Here is a 27,699-nt window from a genome sequence, read left to right as displayed (position 1 = left end):
ATGTCGTCGGACGTAGAGAGAGTGGGTGAAGTGGTGGAGCCTCTCATCACCGGTGAAGAGAAAGTGGGAATGGTTGTTTTCAGCACTATTGTCGCCGTCTGCGGTTCCTACTCATTCGGAACATGCGTGAGTTTTTGTTCCCCCCCCCCCCCCCCCCCACCCACAGTTTATTACGGAGTATTTGGTTAGTTCTTAGGTGGCATGGGGGTTAAATTTCGAAATTTGGAATCCAATTCAAATACTTTATACTCAAATTAATTTTTAGTGAGAGTATCAATATAGCATGATAAGGTGGAGTAACAATACAAGTTTTACTCACTGGTTCAATAAGCAGTATTTGAGATAAAAGATTAGGATTCAAAATTGACTCCCATAATATGGGTTAAAATGGGCAGATTCCTTGAATGAACTAGCATTTTGCCTTGTTAGTACACCCATCCAAATACTCTGTGTGGGTGGGGTGTGAGGGGCCTGCAGATTCACAGTGAGGATAGCTATCCCATCTCCATTCCCTTTATATATATGTTGTATGTATATGTCGCTTATGTATATACTTAAATTTAAACAATGATTGAGTTAACTTAGATGGTGATGTATATTATTTTTATCTTAAATTAAATGTCTGGAGTAAATCTCAAAGTATGAATTTTTAATATTTCGCCTGATTAGAAGAGATTTATGGATCCGCCCATGAAATTGGGGATTCAACTTTAAGATAAAATGAAGTGCTCATACATACCCATTAATTATCAAAAGTCTTAGACTTCATACATTTTCAAATTAGTTAATATAATGGGCTAAAATTTAAATAATTTCTTATTAATTGTGTGGATTTAAATAAAGAATTTATTATCCCCTATAAATTGGGGTCACGTTATGAGTGTTGTATTTGATGCAGGTAGCATATTCATCACCTGCCCAATATGAATTAATGAGGGATCTCGACCTTTCATATTCCCAGGTTTCCTTCCCATTTTTGTCTCTTTGGAATTTGGTAGTGATAATGCGATATACTCAATAACTCAAATGACAGTAGTATTTGTAATAATTCGAACAAAATATAATCTTGATGGAGTGTATATATCTAATCTAATCTAATCTAAAAACATAATAAGTGTGAATGAAGGTTATACCCTTCATTTATGTCCGTTTTTTTCGTTAAGTTTTGTTGTACATTATGCTATAAAAGTTATATTTTACAATATATTAGATAAACATACCTCTACCAATATAACTTCTGTTATCTTTTCACTATTGTTACCATGCACATGCATCCACTATATATTTTCTTCAATAATAACAATATATATACATTATATATTGGAGTTATGTGTCAGTTATTTTCTAAAATATAAATATAAAATTTATAAAAATATTTTACATTATTATAATTATTTACAATAATTTAAATATTTAAAATCTAAATAAATTTAAATTTTTAATATAAAATATTAACATTGGACACCTATTCTTTGCGCGTTGCGCATAAGAAAAACTAGTGTATATATATATATATATGAAGAAATCTTGCTGGAGTATATGAGTATACATTTATATGATCTCCTAATATTTGTTGGACAATATAAATTCATCTATTTTATCATTCTTTTTCTCACACCGCCTTTTGTAATAAAAGATAAGCATTTAATGCGTTTTAATAAATATCTATAGAGCATTTGTTGGTATACTCGGTGTTATTTATTAGTTTAGATTAGGGATCTCACCCGATCAGGACCTAGAAAATACATGATGGGGTTGTTTGATAAATAGTTGTTAGCTGATTGGGTTATTAGTTCTTGATTGTAGAAAAATGATGTTTGCTAAATTAGATGTTGACTGATAATTGCTTACATGCAAATAACGTTTAATTGTATAATTTATTTTCTCAAAAAATTGCTTTTGAGCAACTTAACATTGGGGATGTTATTACAAAAAGTTGATTAATCAAACACTCATATTGATTGTTTAATCAAGCTAAAAGTGATCAAATATGTCAAAATTAATTGATAAGCTAACTATGTTACAAAACAAGGCTTATATATATAGTTGAATGGGTCTTTCTAGATGCATAATTCAAGCACTCACGCATGTCCTACCTAGCTCATTTAATTTGTTATAAACTTTAGGAGATATTTGGTGATAGCGTATCACAATTTTTCTTTTGTGATATTATCATTTTTGGTCCTAGGTCAACTTGGGAACTGATAGCTTATTAATTAAATGTAAAATAACTTTTTCAACAACCTGATAAAAAAAATTGTTTTTAACAACTTTTTGAATTTTAGCGTTTTTGAGTAATAAATTGTTAAAAAAAGATAAATCAAACACTCATATTAGTTATTTAACCAAGTCAAACAGTTAATAATGATGAAACAAACCAAAATTAACTGGTAAAATAACTATGTTACTGAACATGCCTTTGTCTTTTAATAATTAATCACTTATAAAGTATTTTGAATTTTTTGAGTGATTTAATTGTTTCTCCAAACACGTAGAAACAGCATACTAATTTAAGTCAAATTGTACGTACCCATGGGTTAAATAAAATTGCAGTATGCAGTATTTGGATCCATTATAACCATTGGTGCAATGCTTGGTGCAATTACTTCTGGGAGGATTGCGGATCTTTTTGGAAGAAAAGGGGTAAGAATTTTGTAATTTTTGAATATGTATGTGAAATTTTTTTAAAGTAATGTAATGTTGGAAACTAAAATGTATGATTTTGTATTTTAGTTTTTTGTTACTAGAGAATCTTATTACCTTCAACACTTATTCTAGTTCTAACGTTTGATATGATCATGGAACAATTACTAGAAAATTTACTAGGTTTTGGCATTAATATTACTATCAACATGTATTATTTTGGTAGTTATTAGCATGGAGTTAATTTCATTTTTTTGTCTTAGATTTATATGTGCCAGTACGCTTTTAATCATTGTTTATTAGAACATCCACATTTGATCCTATGTCAACAAAATCGTTGAAATGACTTTAACTATAAGGGCATTTTAATTTTTTTTTTTTTAACAAAATGGGTTGATATGCTATTTTTTTTTTATTTTTTATAAAAAAATTTCTATTTGAAAACTGAAATGCCCTTGCATTTAAGTGCATTAAATGACAACGTATTGAAAACTACATATAAATGGCAAATTTATGGGGACAGAGCATCTGGGAATGTAAAAAGGTTGTTCCCACACTATCACTTGTAATATTTGATCCCTATTTTTTTCTTTCTAAACTTCACTAATGTGATCAATTGAGTTGTCTATACGAGTTTATGAGGGATAAATTCGAGTGAGCATCGATAGAAAGCGTAAAGTTGTTACTCTTTGTGAATGTTATTGGTGTGTACAATCTAGACTTATTTAGTTTTATTTATATCTTTCCAATTTTTTCGTATTTAAAAAAAAAAAAGTAAAATTAATTACTTTGTTTTTATTAATACTTTCTGAGCAGGCCATGTGGTTGGCAGCTATAGTTTGCATAAGTGGATGGGTGGCAATCTACTGGGCTTGGGTATGTATCCTCCCACAGCCCATTTTTTCTTGAAGATAATATTTCATAATAAGAAATGATTTACTAAATTTTTTATTACGGAAAATGACACTTTTCTCCTTGAGTTATATGCATATAGTGTTTTTCCATCTGAGTTATTCACGTATTCATATTTTTCTTTAGTTATGTTAAAAGTGACGATTTTTCTCTCTGTGGTGTTAAATTGACATTTTTTACTTTTAAAATAACTATTTTATTTTTTTTCGGTTCGAACCTAACCGGACACTGTAGCAATCATACCGAAATAGTATGGATGATTTTTGATTACGATTCAAAACCGAAAATAAATATAATAAAATAATTTAATTTAATGTGTAACTAAGTCAAACAACTAATGCCAAGGACTTTGTGGTCCAGTGGCAACCAACCCTTCTTTTTATACTGGAGGTGGTGGGTTCGTTCCTTTTATACGGGAGGTGGTGGCTCTTGTGCTTCAATAGGTTGAGAAAGTAGTTATGAACCGATACTGCATTCTAATAGAGTTAGTAGTATTCAAAAATAGTCGTCAAAATTGCTTGATAAACAATTGCTTGATAAACTAACTATATATTACCAAACAGGGTCTAAGCCTACTTGATGATGGTAAATTTTACCTATGACAACATATATTCAAGACAGTAAAAAAAAATGCCATTTCCCTCATTTTATTTTAGATAAAAATAATTATGGATTTTTAATTACAATTTATTTTTGTTGGGGCAAAAGGTAAAACTTTTTGACTACTTGATATGGTTAGATATAAAATTTGTTGGTGTAATAACGTTGTGAATGTTGTTTCATTGAAGGGAACTATATCATTATACTTGGGCAGATGCTTAACAGGATATGCAATTGGGATTTTTTCATATGTGGTATTCTTTTCTCCAATTTTAATTTTTGTATGTATTACAGTATTTATAAATGCACTTAATTCTAGATGATCTTTTTGTGGAGCAATAAATTGGAACATATATATGGTTAGATTTTAGAGTGGTGCTAATGTGGTTGGAATAATTTCATCGATATAACATTTGGCTTCATAACTTCAAGTGGTGTAACTTGATCATAAAATCTTAGAGCATCCCAATATGAGTTTTTTTAATGATTTTTGGAACAGTAAAAAATTAGATGGTTGATTTTTAACAAACGTGGAGAGTGATTTTTGGTTGAATTCTTCTTTTGCAATTTTTTACTTTTTTGTGGGGCTCGCTAGGTGAGAGAAAAGGGGAGACAAATATTGTTAGTGCGTGGAGCGCAAGAATCGTGCCTACTGGGTGCATATTTATAATATTTCTTAGTTTTTTTTTTTAAATTTGTTATCATCCATTTTTTTCTTTTTTCTCCCTTTTTTCTTGCCCTCGTTTCTCTTTCCTAATTGACACTTCACAAATCGCAGAGCTATTGAGGTTGCTCTTAGACACCATATTTTTTATCCTTTATAGTTGACTTTTCATGAAACAATTGGAGTGGCGGATGTTCCAATCAGTCTAATTTTTCTCTTGAATTCTCTTTAAAAAAAAGTATGATTTCCGTGATTAACGCGCCCAGCTGGGCACGACTTTAGTCTTCACGCGACATTAAATGCCCAGTCAATTAAAATGCTGAGACCCACAAAGATGTAAAAATTCAATACCTTGCAGGAGATCTCTTTCTCTCTCTCTCTCTATCTCCACATTCTCACTCATCCACATCACATTACATTTCTTCTTCTTCTTCTTCTTTTTGAAAACCAAATACTTCATTAGTTCAAATTGAAAAACAATTCGTTGACAATGAAAGAAGAGGGCTAGATGACCACTCCTGACGAACAGACAAAGAACAGACTTCCCTTAGCAAGACTATGTGTAACACTATTCGATGTACGGCTAACATAAGAGATGGCTACGTGACAAAGAAAACATAGCAAATCTTTAACATCAGAAATAACAACATCAAAAGATAAATTCTCTCCATTCTGTTTTAGACTTCGAGAGCATCAGTTTCAACCTGGACATGATTGATTCCATGGCTCTTTAGCCAACTTAGAGCTTTCCTAATGGCTTTAGCTTCAACTTCCTTTGGAGATAATAAACCCCTACCTGTGATACTAGCTACGATTACAAAATGACCATAATCGTTCCTTAAAACCTAGCCACACCCCATCTGATTGGCACTAGAGTTTATTGCTGCATCAATATTCAATTTCAAAAAGCCCCTGGGTAGCTTTTCCCACTTATGAACCGAGGATCTACTTGTACTGGGATTGGTGCCCTTGACGTTAACAATGTTATTCCAATCGGCCAGGTAGCGAATTGTACCTTGAAGTAGAGCACTGGGATTAAAGGCTTTACCATTCTAGACCATTTTGTTGCGAACAAGCCAAAGTTTCCAACAAATTAGAATCAGCAGGCAACATTTATCCTTGTCCAGCTTCACCATATGATTATCTAGCCATAAAGCAAACTAGTTGAAGCTTTCAGTTGTCGTAGGTAGGCCGCTTAAGCTCTAAACAGATTTAGCAAAAGCACAGTCTGTGAATAAGTGGCTCGTGGTCTCGTCCATTGAGTTACAGAGTTGGCACACCGCTTGACAGTACACACGTTTGATTATATTGTCAGATTGTCTGCTGTTAGTAAGCACCCTGTGCAAGCCAGCCAGATGAAAACTTTAACTTTTTTTTTGAAAGATTGAGATTTAGCAAAAGCACAGTCTGAGTAAGTGTCTCGTGGTCTCGTCCATTGAGTTACAGAGTTGGCACACCGCTTGACAATACACATGTTTGATTCTCAGATTGTCTGCTGTTAGTAAGCACCCTGTGTAAGCCTGCTAGATGAATAACTTTAACTTTTCTTGGAAGATTGAGATTCCACATAGATGTCTATGGCTTCGGTTGGGGTAGAGGAAGTTGATTAGAGATGCACTTATAACACCCTTTGAGGAGAATGTTCCCTTAGTGTCGCCGTTTCATATGAACTTTTCATCTCTTCTAGTTATACCCAAAGGGATGCTTAAGATCAGCTTGACATCCTTCTCAACAAAAATCTTCCAGATGACATCCTCATCATCCTGAGTTATCGGCCTTTATGAGAGCTGAGATATGTTCATTCTCAAGGAAGGGAAATGGAAGAGTGATTACGTTGGGATTGTACGGACTAGGAAGCCATTTGTCACCCCATATCTTGACAAAACAACCATCTCCAATCCTCCATCTGCTATGCCTGCAAATGATCTCTTGGGAGTCCAATAAGCTGCTCCAGATGAATGATGGACTACCACATTTTTTTGCTTCCAGTAAAGAGCAATTTGGGTAGTACTTAGCTTTATAAATCCTGGCTACCAAAGATGTTCGATTTTGCATCAGCCTCCATAATTACTTTGAGATAAAAACTAAGTTAAAATCTCTAATGTTCTTGAAATTAAGCCCTCCCCTGTTTCTCAACTGTGTAAGATGGTTCTACTCTTGCCAGTTTATGCCCCTCCTGCCTCTTGTTTCTCCCTTCCACCAGAAAGAGTTCATGACTCTTTCTATTTCTTTGGTCATCTCTTTGGGTAACTGGAAAAGACTCATAGCATGAAGTCAGATTACTTGAATCACATTTTTCAAAAGGATCTCTCTCCCGGCCTTGGTAAGAAATCTGTTAGTCTAACACTGCATTCTCTTCATAATTCAGTCCTTGATGAAAACAATGATACTTCTATTGTTCTTTCCCATAATCGCCGGTAGACCTAGATAGTTGCTTTCCACCCCTTCCTTATTGATTTGAAGAATGTTTTTCACATGATTTCTGGTATCCCTGCCAACATTAGTGCTAAAAGAAATAGCAGACTTATTGTAGTTGATAATTTGACTAGATGCCCTCCCGTAGGTTTCCAGAGTCTCCTTGATGATAGTGCTTTCCTGGGAATTAGCTTTGATGAAGATAAGGTTGTCGTTCACAAAGAATAAGTGGGAGAGATTGGGGGCATTCTTAGCAATGGAGGTGCCATGAATAAAGCCCCTGTCCTCCAGCTTCTTGATCATCACATAGACCTTCTACCAACATGATGAAGAGGTATGGGGAGATGGGATCTCCCTATCGCAGACCCCTATGAGGTAAGATAGGGCCAATTTCGTCATTGTCCTACAACACACAATAAGAGACTGTGGAAATACATTGGAAAATCATATTAGTCCAGTGAGAATCAAAACCCAGTCTAATAAGTATAGCCTGGAGGAGATGCTACTCCACCCTGTCATAGGCCTTGCTAATGTCCAACTTAACAGCTGCAAACCCGACTTTGCCTTGAGTCTTCCTCTTTAGGAAATGCTGGGTTTCAAATGCCAACATAATATTGTCCATGATCAATCTGTGAGGGATGGAGACGCACTAATTTTATGAAATCAAGTGTTTTAGCAATGGTTTGAGACAGTTGGCAAGCACTTTAGAAATAATCTTGTAAATGACATTGCAAAGGGCGCAATTGGCCTAAGGTCACCCGTCCCCTTTGGAACCCTCTAGACATTGAATCAAAACCAAGTGCATATGATTAATTCCCCTTGGGAGAAAACCAGTTCAAATCACAGAGTTACAAAATTGGACAAGATCGTTGCCTATAATATCCAGTAGGTTTGATAGAAGCCAGGATTCATAGAAGCCAGGATTTAAGCCGTCTGGACCAGGAAACTTATCTTGATGCATGCTGAATACTACGCTTTTAACTTCCTCAAAAGTAGCCTTGCGAATTAAAACTGAATTTTGAGCAATGGTGACTTTTTTGTTGATGTAGTAGAGAACACTTTCAATATCACCAGGTCTCAAAAAGCTTTTGAAAATAGTCAAGAATAAGGTTGTTTAAATCAGGGCCCTTATACCTCCACGTACCACTGTCATCTAGGAGTTTTTCTCAATTCTGTTTGCTTTCCTTCTCCCCTGCACAATATTATGAAAGAATTTCGTATTCGCATCCCCTTCCTTATATCACGCTACTTTAGCTCTTTGGCTCTTTGGCTCTTTGCCTCCATAAGTCACTTTATTGATTAAGCGTTCTCAAAAATTGCCTGTGCGCCTCACCGAAGGCCAATAAACTGTTAGAGTCTGTTTTTCTCCTAAGGCTTGACATTTGGGTTCGAAATCTGTCTAGGTTCTTAGAGAAATTTCTGGACAAGCCCTTTCCCTAATCACAGATAGCCTTACTGCACTGTTCCAGGCGACGTACAACATCCACCCCTCTAGAATTATCCTAAGTTGACCACAAGATTTCCTTGTAGGCATCCTCCTTCATCCATATATTCTCAAATCGGAACCTACGCAGTCTACTAGTTCTAGCTATGGGAATTGACATGACCAAGAGAGGTAAATGGTCGCTAGTGGGAGCAACCAAGGATGATCCCCTAGCTCTCTCAAATTGTTCGAACCACAGAATCGACCTAAATATCGTATTCAACTTCTCCCCTACCTAGTTCTTTGTGCCACGACTCCTCTCCCACGACCTAAATTGGTGGCCTTGAAAAGGGTAGCTCATTCTACCCACTGCACTCAATTGCATTCTTGAAGCCCTTAAAAAGCAATCAGGGTGCGGAATCATACCACTCTTATCCTCTTGGTTGAGTAAATCGTTGAAGTCCCCCATGATTAACCATGGCAATTCGCTCCTTGATAGAGCACGGGTAAGATCCCACGAATCCCGTCTCCTTGACTTCTTCGGCATACCATAAAAACTAGTGAAATGCCTTAAGAGATTACTGCCAGCGAGAGTAATGTCAGAGTCAATGTGATTTGGGGAGTAAGAGGTTACCGAGAGTTTATTTCTTCCTTCTACAATAGGGCCAAACCGCTACCTTGGCCCACTGGATCCACTGTGAAGCAGACCTTCCAGTCCAACTTCATTTTGATGGCTTGCATTTTGTTATTATTAATTAAAATCTCCTTGAGAAAAATAACTATGGGCTTTTTCTGGTGGGCTAGGTCCACTAAAACCTAAATTGTTGGAAGTGTTACCCAGTCCCTGACAGTTCCATGATAAAATACTCATTGAGATAGGCAGACCTAAGTTCCAAGTTCCGCCTCTAGCAAGTTTTTTGGCCCAATGAACTAGTTAGCAACCTCCATCACCATTTGGTCTTCACCATTAGTATCCTCTTGGGTTCGACCCACTTTTTTTCTTCTTTGGTCTAACTTAGACGACTCATACAGATACTGAGAGTTGTTTGGGCTGGCTTCATTGTCAATGAGCAATAAATGATCCCCTGTCACCATTTGCTTTCCATTAAATGCTTTTGAGCCCTAAGCCCCTTCAGAGTGTATGTTAGTGACCGCTGGCTAATACTTCGTCGCTACACCACCTGTTTTGCCTGAAAGCTCACTCTGCCCCTAACCATGTCTGACAAACGAATCGTGGGTTTAATGTTATCCACTATTGGCTGCCTGTGCGAAGGCTCTTATAATAGTCATTTCTACCCGTTGTTTGGATGCACACGGCAGTCAGATACCTAGAGGTTGACACTGTAGGGCCTGATGGTTTCCTTTGTGATACCGTCAAAGAGTTTGCTACAGAATCTCTCGCTATGGCCTAACAGACCACATGGAAGCGAAATGTCGAGAGTCTCTCGTACTTGAAGTCGACATAAAACGCTTCACCTTTGTTGGGTTTGAGTTTCATCTTTTTCTTGAGAGGTAGGGAAATGTCTAGTCTCACCCTGATCCTCATGAAAGTCTTCCACAAACCTTTCATGTTGGCTTCATCCAGTTTTATGAATGTCCCCAAGAACGAGCCGATAACCTTTGCCATTTTAACCGTATGGAAGCTCATTGGTAGATTATGTACCTGTATCCAGAAGTCTGCAAATTTTAGGCTCTCAGTCTCTGGAGGGGGTTCGGGATAGCACGTTCCAAGATAAGCAAGATCTGTTAAAGAAACCTAGCACCCCATGTTCAATGACCCGGTTGATATCCACTTCGTGGAAGAAGTAGAACATGAAGCAGTTGTTTGTGATCTCCCTGGCCAGTATTCCTTTTCCTGGACGCCACATAGACACCATTGTATCTCTCAAGAAGTTGAACTTTATGGACTTCTCAATTAATACTCTACCAACGAGTATGAACGGGGTGACGACTTCAGAGTCATCAGTGTTTTCATCATCAACTAGGAACTCCATCTCCTCAGGGTCATGTAATGACATTGCTGCCTATTCCATCTCCATCTCAACGTCAGATCTGCTGCTTGACGCCATCATGCCGAGGGCTCAAAGGAAAGGAGGTAAGTTTTCTTCATGTAGGGAATTGAAAGGGGAGCGGTTGAGTGTGAGTTAGGGTTTTGAGATTGTTTGTTATGGCCAGAATAAAGACCGTTCATACTAGGAATAAAGTGAAATTTTTTAGGATATTTAATGAAGAGCCTGTTTGGTGGGGAATCATTAAGGCAGTAAATGAGGTATAGAGCAATAACTACACGAACAGGAGCAATGAATAAGGCTGAAGACAGATTGTGCATGAAAGCAGAACACTCGTCAACTTGGACAAGATGGAGAAAGCTCATCAACGAGGATGAGAGAAAGAAATCTTGATGATGTGTTTGGTTCACTTTCTTAGCATCTTCATCAGTGGAAAAACCCTCGTGAACTTGATCATCAGGAAAAGAACATATCACATTACATTTTTTAAAAATCGTGTAAAAATATTACAAAACCTACTAATGACTGCATTACATTTCTTAAAAACTGTATAAGAATTTTTCAAAATAGTACTCTATTTCGTGTACAGGTAATGACTGCATTACCCCTCTGATCTCCAGGTTCCCGTATATATTGGAGAGATTACACCAAGTAAACTGCGAGGATTACTGGCATCTTTAAATCAGGTAAGAAATGCTTTGTATTCACAAAATTCTCATCACATGCAATTTTTATTCTCTTAACAAAATGGTAATTACGTCTTTTTAATTCAATAGTTGGTAAATTGTCAATCCATTTTCTCAATTATATCCGTGATCATATTTTGTTTCTAAGTTTCTAAGCCCGTCAATTGGTGGCTAAGGGGATTGTTGGGAGGGGCGGCTGGTAAAAGCTAGGCCAAGTCCAACACTGGCAAATTATTGCATGGACCATGGTCCACACAGCTGTGTGGACCAAAAATAAAAAGTACTTTATTTTTATACTGAAGGTACATTATTTTTGTACTGTAGGTACATTATTTGACAGTATATATCAAATAATGTACATTCAGTACAAAAATAATGTATCCTAAAATAATGTACCTACAATATAAAAATAATGTACCTTCAGTACAAAAGTATTGTACTTTTTATTTTTGGTCCACATAACTGTGTGGACCATGTCCATGCAATAATGATTGGTCCAACACCTTGCCCTTCGAATATGTGAGGCGATTTATAAGGAAATAAAGTTACATCTTCGCTATTAGTTGTTTTTGGCATAGTAGTAAACGCTTGATCCTAACAGTTTTTACGGTTAGTTACTAAAAAAAATTTAGTATTATTTTTTAAAATTTAAAAAATTACATTGAAAAGTTAAGATTTTGACAAGCATTTAATAGTCAATGCAGTGATACCGCATTGGGCCGGGGGAGAGCTAAACTCAAATGAGACTTGACTAAACATTGTATGAATTATTCACTTCCTGCGAGATATAGATTCTAGTGTAATACATTCAATAATGAACATTTCGATCACATTGAGGAGTGATGATTGATTATGCTAGAACCTTGACAACGTAAGAACAAAATGTGTTAGCCATATATTGAGAAACTAAGTATAGGTCCAGCACACTACCCTTCGAATATGTGAGGCCCTTTGATATTGACTAATTTTCACACACATAAATATAGACAAATTTTGCAATACCAAATAGAAAGAATGTTGATCATTATAAATAGAAATGATAATAATATTTTTATAAATAATAAGAATAAAATTATTTAACAAAAAAAAAATGTGTCTCCCTATTTATTATAATTATATTATTAATCGTACTACTTGATATTTTAAATTGTCCTTATAAAAGTCATTAATATTCAATCAAACTGCAAGGTCCTATGCAAGAATTTATCTAATCGTGTTTTTGTTAGCTCTTATTTGTAATTTGTTTATGATGATTACTTAGCTTTATTTACTTCCCTACTTTCGTGTCATATTAGTTTTGTGAGTCGGTTAGCAAAGTGTATTGCCCATGCACTTATAGTGGCGGTAAATACTTATTCTGTTCATTTACTTGATTAATTAATGGGGTTATTTGGTTGCTTTCAAAAAAAAAAAATAGCCTCTAATATATCACAAAATAATTTTAATAAATAAACCTGAACCTTGTACTTAATTTGAATGTATGCTGGTAAAATTAAGAATGAACAGAATTTTCTCGAAATGCTTTGTAGCTCTTGATCGTTATTGGGCTGTCTGCGACATACGTCATCGGTGCCTTTCTGTCATGGAGGTTACTAGCTTTAACAGGTCACCTACTGGAATCTCCTATTTCATTGCAAATTACCGTTTACGTATTCGCTTTTAAATATATATATATATATATATATACTCCATGATAAATTTCATTTCGAATAATACTCTATCCGTATCTTGTACTATGTGTTGAATTTTTTAAAATTATAAAAAATGTTAATGAAAATAAATCAAGAAATAAAAATTATAGCTAGCTTGAACAATAAATAGTAAAATAGGAAAAATAAATTAAAATAAAACAAAGGAAGAAACTTATTTATTATTAACTAAAAAAAATCCATATTCAATATATATAATCATCAAAATTTCATTAAGGTCTGTATAAAAACTCAAAAATTGACTTCTAAAAGTCATTTTTTTAAAAAAAATTTTTAGTGCTTGACTGCTAAGAAGAATGAATTTAATGAAAAATATTAATTTTGATAGATCATCAAAAGAAAATGACACACTTTAACAAAAAATATCTTGCAAAATTTTTACTCATAAAACATTTTTTAAATCTCTCTCGTGCTCAACATTCTCTCTCACTCACTTCTGCTCTAAGTGGTTTTAGATGGAAGGCTCAACCTGGCTTACCAACTATCCAATTACTATTTGGATTCAATAGCCGCAGGCCAAATAGTAAACACTTTATTTTTAGATACACGTGATTTCTCAGCTTACACTAGATTAATTCTAAGCCCTCAGAACTCCTGCCTAAGAGTTATGCCTTGCGGGAGGTAGTGGTAAATCATGAGTGGCCTAAGCAGCCTCTCTGTTAGTCCATGTTGTTGACTCTGCGCACAAGGGATCCATTTCCACACATTTGTCAATTTGGGGAGCCCAATCACTAACTTGGAGAACCCAAGAGCCTAAACTCTAGTCTAGGGAGCCCTAACTTCAAGATGTATGTTGTTGGTGGGAATCGAATTCCACCTTGTCATTAGAGTTATAACTTTAAGTTAGGTGGTCTATCATTTGAGCTAGCCTGCAGGGCAAATAGTAGACATTTTGGCCTCGCCCAACTCCATCGTCCAAAAAGTTATTATTATTATTATTTTACTTTTTTTGTATTTTAAAAAAGTTTCTTTAATTTAGAGTTAGGTCCAACTAACATTCAAGTTGGGTAGGCCTGAAGACGCCCTGAACCAGGCTAAATGATAGAAAACCTTGGCCTAGTCTAGCTCACAATCCAAAAAATGAAAATTTAAAAATTGTTTTGTATTTTTGTAATTTTTTTTTAGTTTAGAATTGGTATGATTAGAATTAAAGTGCCAAATTATATATATATATATATATATATATATATATATATATATATATATATATATATGATCGCGTTCATGTGCGTACTGGCCGCCCAAGAGAGAGCTGCGGACGAATAACAGCACGCCACGTGTCCGGAATGTAGTTGCACCTAACGTTATAACTAGGTGCACGTAATGTTATAACTAGGTGCACCCAGGTGCATAAATGTTCACAAGGTAAATTACTTGCACGTGAAAATACGTGCACACGTGCAAGTAAAATGTATTACAAGTGCAAGTAAATTGTATAATGAGCATCAATACTAAGTGCACCTAATGTTATAACTAGGTGCACATAGGTTGCACCTAGGTGCATGAATGTTAACAAAGTAAATTACTTGCACAAGTGCAAGTAAAATGTATTGCAGATGCAAGTAAAATGTATTACAAGTGCAAGTGAATTGTACGTTGAGCATCAATACTAAGTGCACTTAATGTTATAACTAGGCGCACCTAATGTTATAATTAGGTGCACCTAGGTTGCACTAGGTGCATGAATGTTAACAAGGTAAATTACTTTGCATTTGTAAGTGAAAATATTTGCGAAAATAGGTGCATGAATATTAACAAGGTAAATTACTCGAACTTGTAAGTGAAAATAGGTGCATTTGTAAGTGAAACTAGGTGCACCAAAGTTCCAGTTATTTATGAAAATGCCACAATGTCATTTTTTTAAAATTGCATCTGATTCGTTGATTTAGACACGTGGACGGCTGTGATTTATCCGCAGTTCTCTCCGGAGCGACAGTACGCACGAGAGTGCAACTATATATATATATAGAGAGAGAACACCAAGGCCGCCAATGCTCAATTAAAGCAGTACTAAGCAAGCTAAACAAGGCATGTGCGTGAAGTGCATTAGCTTGTTTTGAATTGAATGTTATTGAAGTCATGGCAACATGAAAACGTTAAATATAATAATATAATGCCTTCTCGATTGATCGGTCCATCTATATTGAGTCAATGACCACCACCTCACCTCTATCTCGGGTCAAGTAGTCCATCACTCTATTTTCATGGGCTTGTTTGTCAAAAGTAGATCAGACTGACTATGGTGCCTATACTCTATATATTGATGGCAAAGCTACATTTTGGATGAGTAAAGGGTAAAGTGCTATGATGAGCTTTTTGTCAGATTTTCAATGAAAACATCAATCAAGGTAAAAATTACTTGAGGGGTGGGTTTGTGCTAATTGTTCAACATGCATTCAAGTGAAGAGGCACACATATACGTTATTTATATTTGTGGTCTCCTTATATTAAAAAGCAATGCTTTAGATTTTTCTTCGAGCAAGGCTCAAATCTTACTATATATGAAATTTGAATTACTCATTGCTGAAAAAAGAAAAAACATAAATGAAATGAGGTAAAGGCCTAATTAGGCTATTCTTACTGAGGCTATTCTTATTTCAATTGCATCCAAACACGGAAACCCAAAAGAATTCATTTTTCGGAATTTCAAGCATAGCCTTAGTATAGAAAGTATACAAATGACATTAAAACCATGCACTTTTTACACTGAGATAAGTTAAGCTAAATTTCATTACTGTTTCAAAGTGTAAAGTGTTCAAGCTAAGGCTCTGCAGCTAAAAGATTATGGACGAACAAACAATGCAACTTAATTAGTATGGAATCATTTATGGAGAAACAGAAATAATGGTGCATTTATGGTTATTCATAATGAGTTATGAATCTTCATGGATATTCACAAGTATGGTGAAACAGAAATATTGCCTGATAAAAATCATGAATTATCACAAAACTTTTAACACTAAGACTACAAACTTAGATAATAGAATGAATGAATGATCTAACTTGCTGACATTTAATTTGCAGGACTTATACCATGTGGAATATTGTGTATTGGTCTCTCTTTCATTCCAGAGTCTCCAAGATGGCTGGTAAAATCTATAACATATATATAGCATTACTTACGACTTTCATTCAGTTTATTTTTTTTTCAAACACAACAAGAAAAGAAAAAAAAAAACTATAAATCAAACATTACAATAACGGAGGTAAGGAATATCCCCATTTGTCATATCACCTCTCATTATTTGAAAAGAGAACCCAAATACTCGCTGTATCCCATTTTATCTATCTTGTTTACTATTCATCAGCCAAACCAACTATTTCTTCCTTCTTATTTTCTTTAGTAATTTTAATTATTTTTAAATTTGATTTTTTAATGTATTGGCAGAGCTTATAACTTATTTTAAACAACTAATAAGCTATAAATTCTGTTTTGTAATATTCCCAAAATAAGCTAGAAGTTTAAAATAAGAGCTTATTTTGAACCATTACCTTGGCTATGTTTGGCAAATCTAGCTGCAAAGGTAACTGAAAGCTGAAAAGTAGCTGAAAACTGAAAAGCCATAAGCTCGAAGCTGAAATCTGAAAAGCTGTTAAGCTAGCTGTTATGCTTAAAAGTGTTTGGTAAAATTAGTTTTTTGATAAGTTGATAAATGTAAAAAGACATCTTCATACAATTTAAATAGTTTTAAATTTAAATATGTTTGTTTATATATTAAAATATAAAATAGTGAAATCAATATATTTTAATAAAATATAAAGTAGTAACATACATTTGAAAACATATAAACTAACAAAATGTTTATAATTCATAAGATTAGTTCATACAAAAGTCAATGTTCAAACACAAATGTCAAATTGAAATTACAACCAAACATATTGAAGAGAAAAATTCAAAAAAATTTAGCCAAAAAGATTTTAATTGGAAAGGGCAAATGATGTCATTTCTTTAAAATAATAAAGTTAAAGATGGAAAAAAATTTAGGAAGCTATTAGCTTATTTTGAAACGTTACTTTAAGTAGCGTTCAAAAATAAACTCTTATTTTAACCTACTAGCTTATTTTAAGAACATTACCAAACAGAGCTTATAGCTTATTAGTAGCTTAAAATAAGCTATAAGCTCCTAAATAAGCTCTGCCAAACAGAGCCCTTAGGTAGCGTTTTAAAAATAAGCTAATAGCTTCCTAACTTTTTATCCTTATTATTTTAAATGAATGACATCCTTTACCCTCCAATTAAAACTCTTTTGACATTTTGTTTTCTTCTCCCAAACATAGCCGTAGTTTCTAAATATATAAATTTTATATACTAATACTAGACTTAATAATATAAAAATTAAAGTTCACGTAGGGTGTTGATTCTGTTGACCCAATAAAAAATAGCTCCAGTCAAGATTCGTTAGTCAAATTAGACAAATAAAATGAGACAGATGGACTATTAATTAGCTCAATCAAAATTATTATTTAATTTTGTAAGATTATAATGGGCCGGCATGACACAAATGTTTTTATATTACCATTCAAATATTATTAATATGATGCACCTAATTAAGTTTAATTAATATATTTATATTTATTTATAAGAAAATATTATTATTATTATTATTGATGGAATAATCACGAGCTGAACCCGAAGCGAGAACAACGCAGAGCGCGTATGGGGCGAGCAACCGGGGTCGGGGTCAGATCTCGGTCAAGGTTGCTACCTAGGGTCCTCGGCCAGAGTACTTGGCCGAGGCTCGCCCTCAGCCAAGGTCGTCCTTGGTTGAGGTCGGCCTTGGCCGAGCCCGTTACTTTGGCCGAGTTCTACCTTGGTTGAGGTCGACCCTCGACCGAGCCCATTACTTTGGCCGAGGTCAGCCCTCGGCCAAAGGATTTGGTCTTCGCATGCCCGGGTCTTGCGGCGTCGAGTACGATCTAGGGCGGTTAAGGCGACTCTCCGCCATTTCCTCTGGGTTTGTTAGGCCTAAATCAGTATAACAACACTCCATCTTGTCTCATTAAGACATCTAATATGGTCCTTGACCGATGTCAGCCCTCGACCAGAGGATTTCATCTTCGCATGCCCGGGTCTTGCGGCGTCGGGTACGATCCAAGGCTGTTAGGGCGACCCTCCGCCATTTCCTCCAGGTTTGTTAGGCCTAAATCAGTATAGAAGCACTCCATCCTGTCTCATTAAGATATCTAATCTGGTCCTAAACACAGTCATTATCTTGTAATAGCGTTATCCTTTTTTCAGTATATAATTACCTCCGAGGCATACTTTGATCCAACACTTGTCATACCCCCTATAAATTCTATCGAGTTTATTGATTCGGGCTACCCGGGTTAATTAAATTCATCATTGGTGCTTTCATTGAGAGTTCAACGTTAGGCTCGAGTGTGCTATAACCCTAGCTATGGCAATGTCAGGATCTAACTCCAACAACTCCCACGGCTCGCGTGGTAATTGTGCTCCCAACCATGGCAACAACCCCAACGGGCACAAGTCGGCAAACACTCCCCGTGAGGTTGACCGAAAACTTCAAGGATCAAATCAACAATAATCGTCAAGGCGAGCCGACCCCGTTTGATCCACCTCCAGCCTCGGGCTTCCAAGAAGGGATGGCCGCGATTCAACAAGCGGCCGCTTTGTTAGCTCGGCTTGTAGAAAGGCTTCAAGGAGGTATCTCTACTCCTCCGCTCGACCCCAACTTGCATCAGAGGGTTCCACCCCTCCCAAGATGCGATGATGGTCCAAGCACCCGCATACCCTGCACACCCGAGCCTCGGGTGGACGGAAAGGTCCAATTCACATAATTCTCATAGCCTCCATAGCACTCACATCACCCCTCATGGCAACGACGTTAACGGTACCTACAGGATCAACTCAACATCAACCACAATGGCGGGTCGGCTAAAATCGTCCCACCACCAATCCCAGGCCTCCTAGACGAAGCGGTCACAATTCCAAAAGTTACAACCTTGCTAATCCTCATCCCAACCTCACTATCGAGATGCTATGCGAGGCTACACATGGGCGGTCGGCCTCGGCCGAGCCCGTCACTTTGGCCGAGGTCAGCCCTCGACCAAAGGATTTGGTCTTCACATGCCCGGGTCTTGCGACGTCGGGTACGGTCTAGGGCTGTTAGGGCGACCCTCCGCCATTTCCTCCGGGTTTGTTAGGCCTAAATTAGTATAAAAGCACTCCATCTTGTCTCATTAAGACATCTAATTTGGTCCTTGGCCGAGGTCAGCCCTCGGCCAAAGGATTTGGTCTTCGCATGCCCGGGTCTTGCGACGTCAGGTACGGTCCAGGTCTGTTAGGGCGGCCCTCCGCCATTTCTTCCGGGTTTGTTAGGCCTAAATCAGTATAAAAGCACTTCATCTTGTCTCATTAAGAGTCCTAAACACAGTCATTATATTGTAATAGCGTTATCCTTTATTCAATACATAATTACCTCCGATGCATACTTTGATCCGACACTTGTCATACCCCTATATATTCTATCGGGTTTATTGATTTGGGCGGATTAATTAAATCCATCAATAATTATTATTATTATTATTATTATTATTATTATTATTATATTATTTATCTACACTTTTTCCACAGGCTATGAAAGGACGTTCTGAAGAATTTAATGCTTCTCTGAGAAAGCTTCGAGGAGCACACGCTGATATATCTGTAGAAGAGACGGCCATACAAGTAATTAATGATGTTTTCTTCACATATTTGATCTAGCATATGTTTGGATGAGTTGGATTTAGGATTCAATAATTAAATATAAGCTATATGGAAAAGGGAATCATCACAGAAGCAATGAAGATGTAAGTTTTGTTGTATTGTTGTCATGGTTGCAGTAGACGCTAGACGCTAATTGGATAGAGTGGCGCTAAGCGCTAGTTGAGTGGTAGAGTAGCGCTTAGCGCCTTGACGGCTAACTATAAAAAAAATAGTGCACAGGTTTGGATGTTATATATATATATATATATATATATATATATATATATATATATATATATATATATAATTAACAAGATCGATTAGGACGAGTTCGCTTTCAATTTGTCCGAGTCGGCCGAGTAGGTCGCCTAGGCGGCTAGCCGCCTAAGGGGTAATACACCTTGGCCTAGGAACGCCTACCTAGTTAGGCAGCCGCTTAAACTGATTTTTGCAACAGTGGTTGCTGCTTCTAATTGTGCTGTAATTAAGATGAACTACGTGAAACTCATAGGGTTGGTAGCATTACAAATTAAAGAGCATAAAGTTTGAAACTCCAATCTTAAAAAATAACGGTAATGTTTATACAATTGGCCAAGTAGGTCCTAATATGTGTTAGATGGACATGCAATTTGAGGGTACACATACATATCTTAATTAGATCGTTTTGATTGTTATCAACTTCAAGGATAGAAATTTGGTGATAGTTACAATAGCCGCTTTTGTCTTCTAGTGACATAATATTGCTTATTTTGTTTTGTAACTATCCTTTTAGTTGAGATTGTTATCGTTCATAAGATAACCATTCAAACATTCTAACCACTTGAGTTTGAAAGTACATAATATATTAACCACAGATACATAATAAGTTAATTACAAGTACATAATATGTTAACGGCATGATATATATGCAATTAATATATTATATGAAGGTACATTATATGTTAATGACAGAAACATAATTTGTAGGAAAAATTGTAATTTATGCCCCTTCATAATATGCCAATTATCAATGTCACCCCTGAATTATTAGTGGTGTAATTTTCCTTATGAACCCTCTCTTGTCAATAGGTATTTCATCCCTTGAAATTTCTCTATCTTTTGCATCTATTTATTTCTCCTAACTTTACAACATAATTAGACTTTGAATTTCGATATTATTATATGTTTTGATAGACATCCCTGCACGTGCTTAATGGACTTCCCAAAGCTACGATATTAACCATGTTTGATGAGAACAATATTCGTGCTGTTATTGTAAGCACATTTCCTTCCCTCACCTCATTTTTTTTTTCAGTTATTAATCTAATTATTAATTTTGTATATTTATTTTTTTGGCCTATATTAGATTTCAGTAGGGTTGATGGCAATCCAGCAACTTGGGGGAATTAATGGAATCATATTTTACTCAGAACATATATTTACGACTGCAGGTAGGTTTTTAATTCCGCAACTATACCTTACACTTGGGATGAAATTGAATAACTCACATTATGATATGATGGTGCACTATACATTCTAAATTTTAGCTTGTAATGACTTTTATTGATTTTTTAATATAACAAAATCAAACTTACCAGCCCGTTATACATAGTGCTAGGTCAAGTTCCCATGCGAACGGTGCTTCTCGTGATTATTTTGCGGTAACGCACGATTAGGTATGCATAAATGCACCATAAAGTATTCGAAAATGCACCATTAGGTGTGGTGCATTTTTTCGTGTGTGGCGCGTTTTATGGTGCATTACACTGTGGTGCGTTTCCGAACACTGTGTGGTGCATTTCTACTTACCTAATGGTGAACCAGTATCTGGAGTATATATGTACTAGTTTAGGACATACAGCTTCAAATATGTAAACTAATTGGAGTGTATATTGCGCTTGCCAATTTGTTTCATCAGGCTTCAATCCTAGTCTTGGAAGCATTCTCTTCTCTCTTTTGCAGGTAATTTTAATTTCTAGTTGTCTTAGTCCACTAAGGTCAGTTTAGAAATACATTAAGTAATTTTTAGAAAATGATTAATTTTTTTAAAAAAAAAATATTTTCATTTTATGATATTTGATTGAAAGAGAAATTTTTTTTCTCGTTTGATTCATTTTTTTTAAAAAAAATATGAACATAAAAAAAAATGATAAATATACTCATTTTGAACTAAAGAAATTGAATTTTTTGTTTTTTTACTACTGACTCTATTACAATGCAGTATTTGTTCATAACTACTTTCTCAACCTTGAAGCACAAGAGTTGATTTTGACTCCACTGAGGCTTAAACCCACCACCTCCCGCATAAAAGGAAGGGTTTGATGCCACTGGACCACAAGGTCCTTGGCACTAAAGAAATTGAATTAAAAATTATATTTATTTTTAGATGTGGGCCGACCAAACAATTTTATTGTTTGGTCTTGTCTAATTCAATTTAAATTTTAATCGGTAATTGATAAATGTTGTAAGAATTGAGTGTAAGATAAAAATAAAAATTCTAAAAATATCTTTATAGTAAAAATCTTGAATGATATTTTTTGTCAAAATAAGTCAATTTTTCTTTGATCAAAATGAATATTTTTCATTGAATCCATTTTTCGTTAATAACAAAATACTGAATAATCTAAAAAATAACTTTGTAAGATTGTAGCATCATTATGCGCTATGGTCATATGTTTTTAATATATTGTTTATGATAATAATTTGTTTATAGCTAATATTAGTCAAACAATATTCATATTAATATTAATATAAAAATAAAACTATATGATATTGAGAACATTTGGAAAAGATTATAAATAAAATATAAAAGTTAATATAGTATAATGTTATTATCTTAAAAAATTTGTGAATATGGACTTTTTCATACTTTAAAATATTATTAAAATTTTTTAATTATATTCAAAACAATTTTATTAAATAAATTTAATTAACATATAACAAGTAATTGTAATTCATTTATTATTAAAATGTATTGGCTTTATTTGGCAATTAATAATTAGTGGATTATATTATTTGTTAGTTGATAATATGTAAAATGTGTATATTTTAATATTAATAATTTATCAATTATAAAATAACTATACTTAATAAATAGGAACATTATTCTAAAGTGTTGATCGACATTGTACCACCCCAGTGAATGATAAAAGTTTAGAATTATTACCGTACATTTTGGAACAAATTATACATAGACTATGGTCTACCTTGCATTGTAGATCCTGGTCCAAAATAACCTTCTAATTATATATGTGTTTGCAGTTGACATATAATGTAGCTACAGTTAACAATTTGTGTTTAAAAATAAATTGAATGTGCATAACATGTTAACTACAAACACATAAAATGATAACTACAAACACATAGACGATTAACTGCAGACACATAATATATTATTAGCATATTATGTGTCTGAGTTAATATATTCTGTACATGTAATTAATAGTTTATGCGTCTGTAGTTATCATTTTATGTATCTGTAGTTAACATATTAGGTTTATTAAATTTATTTACAAGCACATAAATGATTAATACAAAATAATCAACTGCATACATATAATTTTTAGATCAAGATTCATAATACGAAATGGACCATACTCCATGGTATAACAATGGATACTGTGGGAACAATGGCCCTAATAGTACTTACTACAAATCTAAAGCCTTTAACAAAACTTTTGGCTTATATCCGATATAAGCAATGCCAAAGATATTGTGGTCTAGTGGCACATGGTTTACACTCTCATGTGAAAGGGAGTGGGTTCGAGTCTCATAGAGGTAATTGTCAAATTTTTTGTGCTTCATTAGGTTGAGAAAGTAGCTATGAACAGATACTACATTGTAACAGAGTCAGTAGTATCCGATACTAGTGCCGGATCAACATCACATACTTTCCCTTAATAAATTAAAATACTCTTTAATAAAATTTCCTTATAATAATAATAACAATTAAAGAACATTTAATAAAATATAATATTTTTCATCAAATAAAGATATTAAAAATGAAACTAGCTTATTTTTATTTATAGGTTGTGCTGACCGCATTGGGCGCATTCCTAATGGATAGAGCTGGTAGAAGAAGCCTTCTCTTGGTAAATAAATGCAGCAAAAAACATTACTAATCACTGTTTTATTTATTTATTTATTTTATATTTTTCAAAATTTGAAAAAAAAATAAAAACAAAATATATATTACCAAACATTATTATATTTTGTTTATTCATTTATTCTATTTCTTTTGGTTAGTTTATTTATTTTGTGTGTTTCAGTTGTCTTCATCTGGCTTGCTATTGGGCAATCTACTCATTGCATTCTCATTCCTTCTTCAGGTTTGCATATATGAATTAGTTTCGACTCACAAAAGATAAGATTTTTGAACATATACCTCAATTTATATAAATTGACATATCAATTTTTAATTTAAATAATTAATTGATTTTCTCTCTCCAATTTATTAATATGTTATGACGTACCATAAATCTCTATATTTATAATAATTTTTTAATTTTATTTTCCAATGATATGATCTATATTTTTTAAGGAAAATTTGCATTTTTCGTCCCTAAGTTATATGGTAATTGTAAATTCGTCCCTAAGTTATATGATAATTGTAAATTCGTCCCCGAGTGTTGGTCATGCTCACTTTTCTTCCCTAAGTTATTATTGGTGTTGCACTTTTCGTCCTTTCGTGCTCACTTTTCGTCCCTAAGTTATACTAAAATTGCAAACTTCGCCCCTAATATTTTATTTATAAAGGGACAAAAAATGTAGCGTCTATGATAACTTAGGGATGAAAACTGAATATAACCGACACTTAGAGACGAATTCTACAATTACCCTATAACTTAGAGACAAAAAGTGTAAATTCCCCACATTTTAATCAGTGATTTTTTTTTTTTCTTTTTGGTTTTCAAAAACCAGGACAAAGGATATGCTTTAGACTTGGTCCCTGACCTAGCCATTGGAGGTGTTCTTGTAAGCTCTCTGTCTGGTCTGAAAATTGTGCTTTTGGTTATTTATTCTCAAAAGACTTTTCATTTAATATTTTAAATTCTTTTTTTTTCTTTTTAATAAATCATCTTTCTTTTTCCTCTAAATTTCTATCTGCATGTTGAGCAGGTTTACATAGCTGCTTTCTCAATGGGGATGGGAGCAGTTCCTTGGATCATTATGAGTGAGGTAATTACAGAATTTTTATTTTTTTTTTGAAAAAAACAAAATTTCTACCACAAATTAATTAGTTATATCATCATGAAGGGATGAGTTTCATGTACATGTAAATCTTGCTTGAATCAAGTGTTTGTCAAGTATAAAGAATCCATCTATTGAATTTATAGAGTTTAAATTGGATATGAATTGAAGTGTGTACATATATATGCTCTAGTTCTCATGAGAAATATGGAAAATTGTTAGCTATTGATCTAATAGATCTAATAGTTGAAAAACAAAAAGGGAAAAAACAGTGCAAGGTCAAACTTTAAAAGTGTAATATTTATAAAATAGACCTACCATTTCTTTTCCTTATTTTCTATACTAGTCATTGATTATCTAAGATATATGTATGTGATTTCTTTGCACGTTCTCAAGGGAAGCGAAGTTCTCATTTCGAAATATATATATAGTTCTTAGGAGATAACAAAAGAACAAATCTCAACCATCCATATGAACAAATCTAAAAATTTAGAGCAAGGAGAGAAAAATAATTGTTTTGACATCATGGTAATTTTCTCCAACTTTACTATACGGGCACTTTACAACACTATACCGTACATTTTGGTCATTTTGTAATTGCAGTGCACTTAGAATTCACCTTTTAGGTCGAGTTTATGGTTTAGATTTTTTGTTTGGTTTAGTGTTTAGCATTTTATAGGTTGGGTTAGATTTCACTTTTTTAAGACTTAAGTCCGGGTTTAGTATTTACAATTTAGATTTAGGCAAAAACTTGTGTGAGACCGTCTCACCATGAGACGGGTCGGGTCAAGATGCAAATGTAACACTTATATGCACAAATGTCATACTTATATGCTTAAATGTAATATTAATCAGGAATAAAAATTTTGTTATTTATAAGGATAAATGTAGTACTTTTATGGGAAAATAAAATACTTTTACATTTCAATTTAAAAGTATTACATTTTTCCACAAAAGTATTATATTTGCCCTTATAAGTGAGGGGCACGCACTTGTCAACGTTACTTATTATGAAAAATGTATTACTTTTTCTCTAATAAGTAACAAAAATTGTATTCTTGATTAGTGTTATATTTGAGCATATAAGTATGGCATTTGCACATATAAGTGTGACATTTGCATGGTGCCCTGACCCGACCCGACCCGTCTCACGAATAAGGATCCGTGAGACGGTCTCACACAAGTGCGACCCTTAGATTTAAGATTTAATTTTTTGATTTAGATTTTAAGATATATTCAAAAATGCATTCTATTGGGTTAAACATTGCACCTTTAAAGTTAAAAACATTACTAGAATGCCGCCACATTTTATTTCCTCAAATTGTATGAGAACCATTACATGATAAACAACTGTGATTAGTTCTAAGTTTTCTTATCGGGACTGGTTCTCGTGTGAGTATGCCCCTATATATAGAAAAAGGCTAGGAAATTTTTAAAGTACCAATCGACACCCATGCTTATACTGGCACCATCCCAAACTGAATTGTAAAGGTTTTGAGTTTGTACCGGTACAAAGTTAACATTCCCTATAGTTTGTAACTTTGAGTATATACAGAAGGACAGTGATGTGGTGAATTTAATATAATAACTCCAATAATTTTGAAATTTATTTATAAACTAATTAATTAGGTATTCAACATATATATATATATATATATATATATATATATATATATATATATATATATATATATATATAATATTCATATTACATTTGAAATGAATAATATTGATAATTCAAAATATATTGATGATGAATGTGTGAAAATTTGTTTGTAATTGTTGCAGGTGTTTCCTTTACATGTAAAGGGAATAGGTGGAGCTATGGTGACTCTGATGAACTGGATCACAACTTGGACCGTTTCTTTCTCCTTTACCTTTCTCATGATGTGGAGTACATATGGTATGCCAATACACTTTAGGATTTTATCTAACTATGTTATTAACTTATTTTATTTATGGCGAAAATTAAATGAAGAAAATTATATTCCTGTCACAAAGATAATGATACTACAGAAAATGCTAGCTAGCTCCCACCATAGTCACACGAACTTGTTAACTCTATCTTTAAGCCTTCATACTCCCGACAACCTCCATAGCCACAATCTCATTGTTGATTATCGCCTTTTATTTACCATCACCACCACAATACTTCTCGAGTCATAAGAAACTCGAAAGAGACTGCCATTTTCCTCTCTAGCGCAACCACTAAAAATTATCGAGAGGACTACCATGAAATTTTTAAAATAATTTCTAACTTCTAGAGATTAGGGAGAATAGAAAACTTTTCTCTAGGATATCAGAGTAAAAAATTAAGAGTTTTAAGTAGTATGTTATATATTGTGATAGGATTTGGGTAAACCATATAGCATGCTTTAAACATTATAACAAGAGGAGACTAACTAGATGCCTTATGGTGTGTATATAATAATATTTGGGAAAATACATATTATACAAAATTTTGTACATAGTTTTGTGCTAATAATGTAAATTCAATAACTTTTTTTTTTTAAAATTTATTAGTCACTCATGAGTTTCCTTTTATTTTCATGTACAAATAAAACATTTACTTTAAAATTACTTTTAATTTAACTTTATTGCGTGCGATGCGCCGGAATAACATCCATCCTATGCTATTGTTTTTAAGGTACATTTTTAATCTTTGCGGCCGTTTGTGCATTGGGAATTGTGTTCATATACAAAATGGTTCCAGAAACGAAAGGCAGGACCCTTGAAGAGATTCATGCTTCACTGAATTCATAG

The 27,699-nt window shown here is 34.0% G+C and overlaps 1 protein-coding gene across 1 annotated transcript; it reads left to right on the top strand.

Annotated features, from left to right (window-relative positions):
* LOC116033222 (sugar transporter ERD6-like 8) lies at positions 1–27,699 on the top strand. The gene is made up of 18 exons (XM_031275980.1): positions 1–126; positions 899–961; positions 2,554–2,643; positions 3,460–3,519; positions 4,344–4,409; positions 11,287–11,352; positions 12,882–12,957; positions 16,086–16,150; positions 19,657–19,749; positions 20,941–21,021; positions 21,113–21,197; positions 21,665–21,708; positions 23,775–23,837; positions 24,015–24,074; positions 24,667–24,720; positions 24,865–24,924; positions 26,725–26,839; positions 27,584–27,699. The coding sequence occupies exons 1-18, from the start codon at positions 1–3 to the stop codon at positions 27,697–27,699; spliced, it is 1,383 nt and encodes a 460-aa protein (XP_031131840.1).

This window comes from Ipomoea triloba, chromosome 10, assembly GCF_003576645.1.
Source record: "Ipomoea triloba cultivar NCNSP0323 chromosome 10, ASM357664v1".
Taxonomy (NCBI): domain Eukaryota; kingdom Viridiplantae; phylum Streptophyta; class Magnoliopsida; order Solanales; family Convolvulaceae; genus Ipomoea; species Ipomoea triloba.
This window is presented reverse-complemented; position numbering and strand designations above follow the sequence as displayed.

What these genes read in the sequence shown, in the direction of transcription:
- LOC116033222 (XM_031275980.1), top strand. Translation starts at nt 1, where the DNA reads ATGTCGTCGGACGTAGAGAGAGTGGGTGAAGTGGTGGAGCCTCTCATC. An exon ending in CCTACTCATTCGGAACATGC is followed by an intron (nt 127 to 898) that starts GTGAGTTTTTGT and finishes TATTTGATGCAG; the next exon opens with GTAGCATATTCATCACCTGC. An exon ending in ACAATATTCGTGCTGTTATT is followed by an intron (nt 21,022 to 21,112) that starts GTAAGCACATTT and finishes GGCCTATATTAG; the next exon opens with ATTTCAGTAGGGTTGATGGC.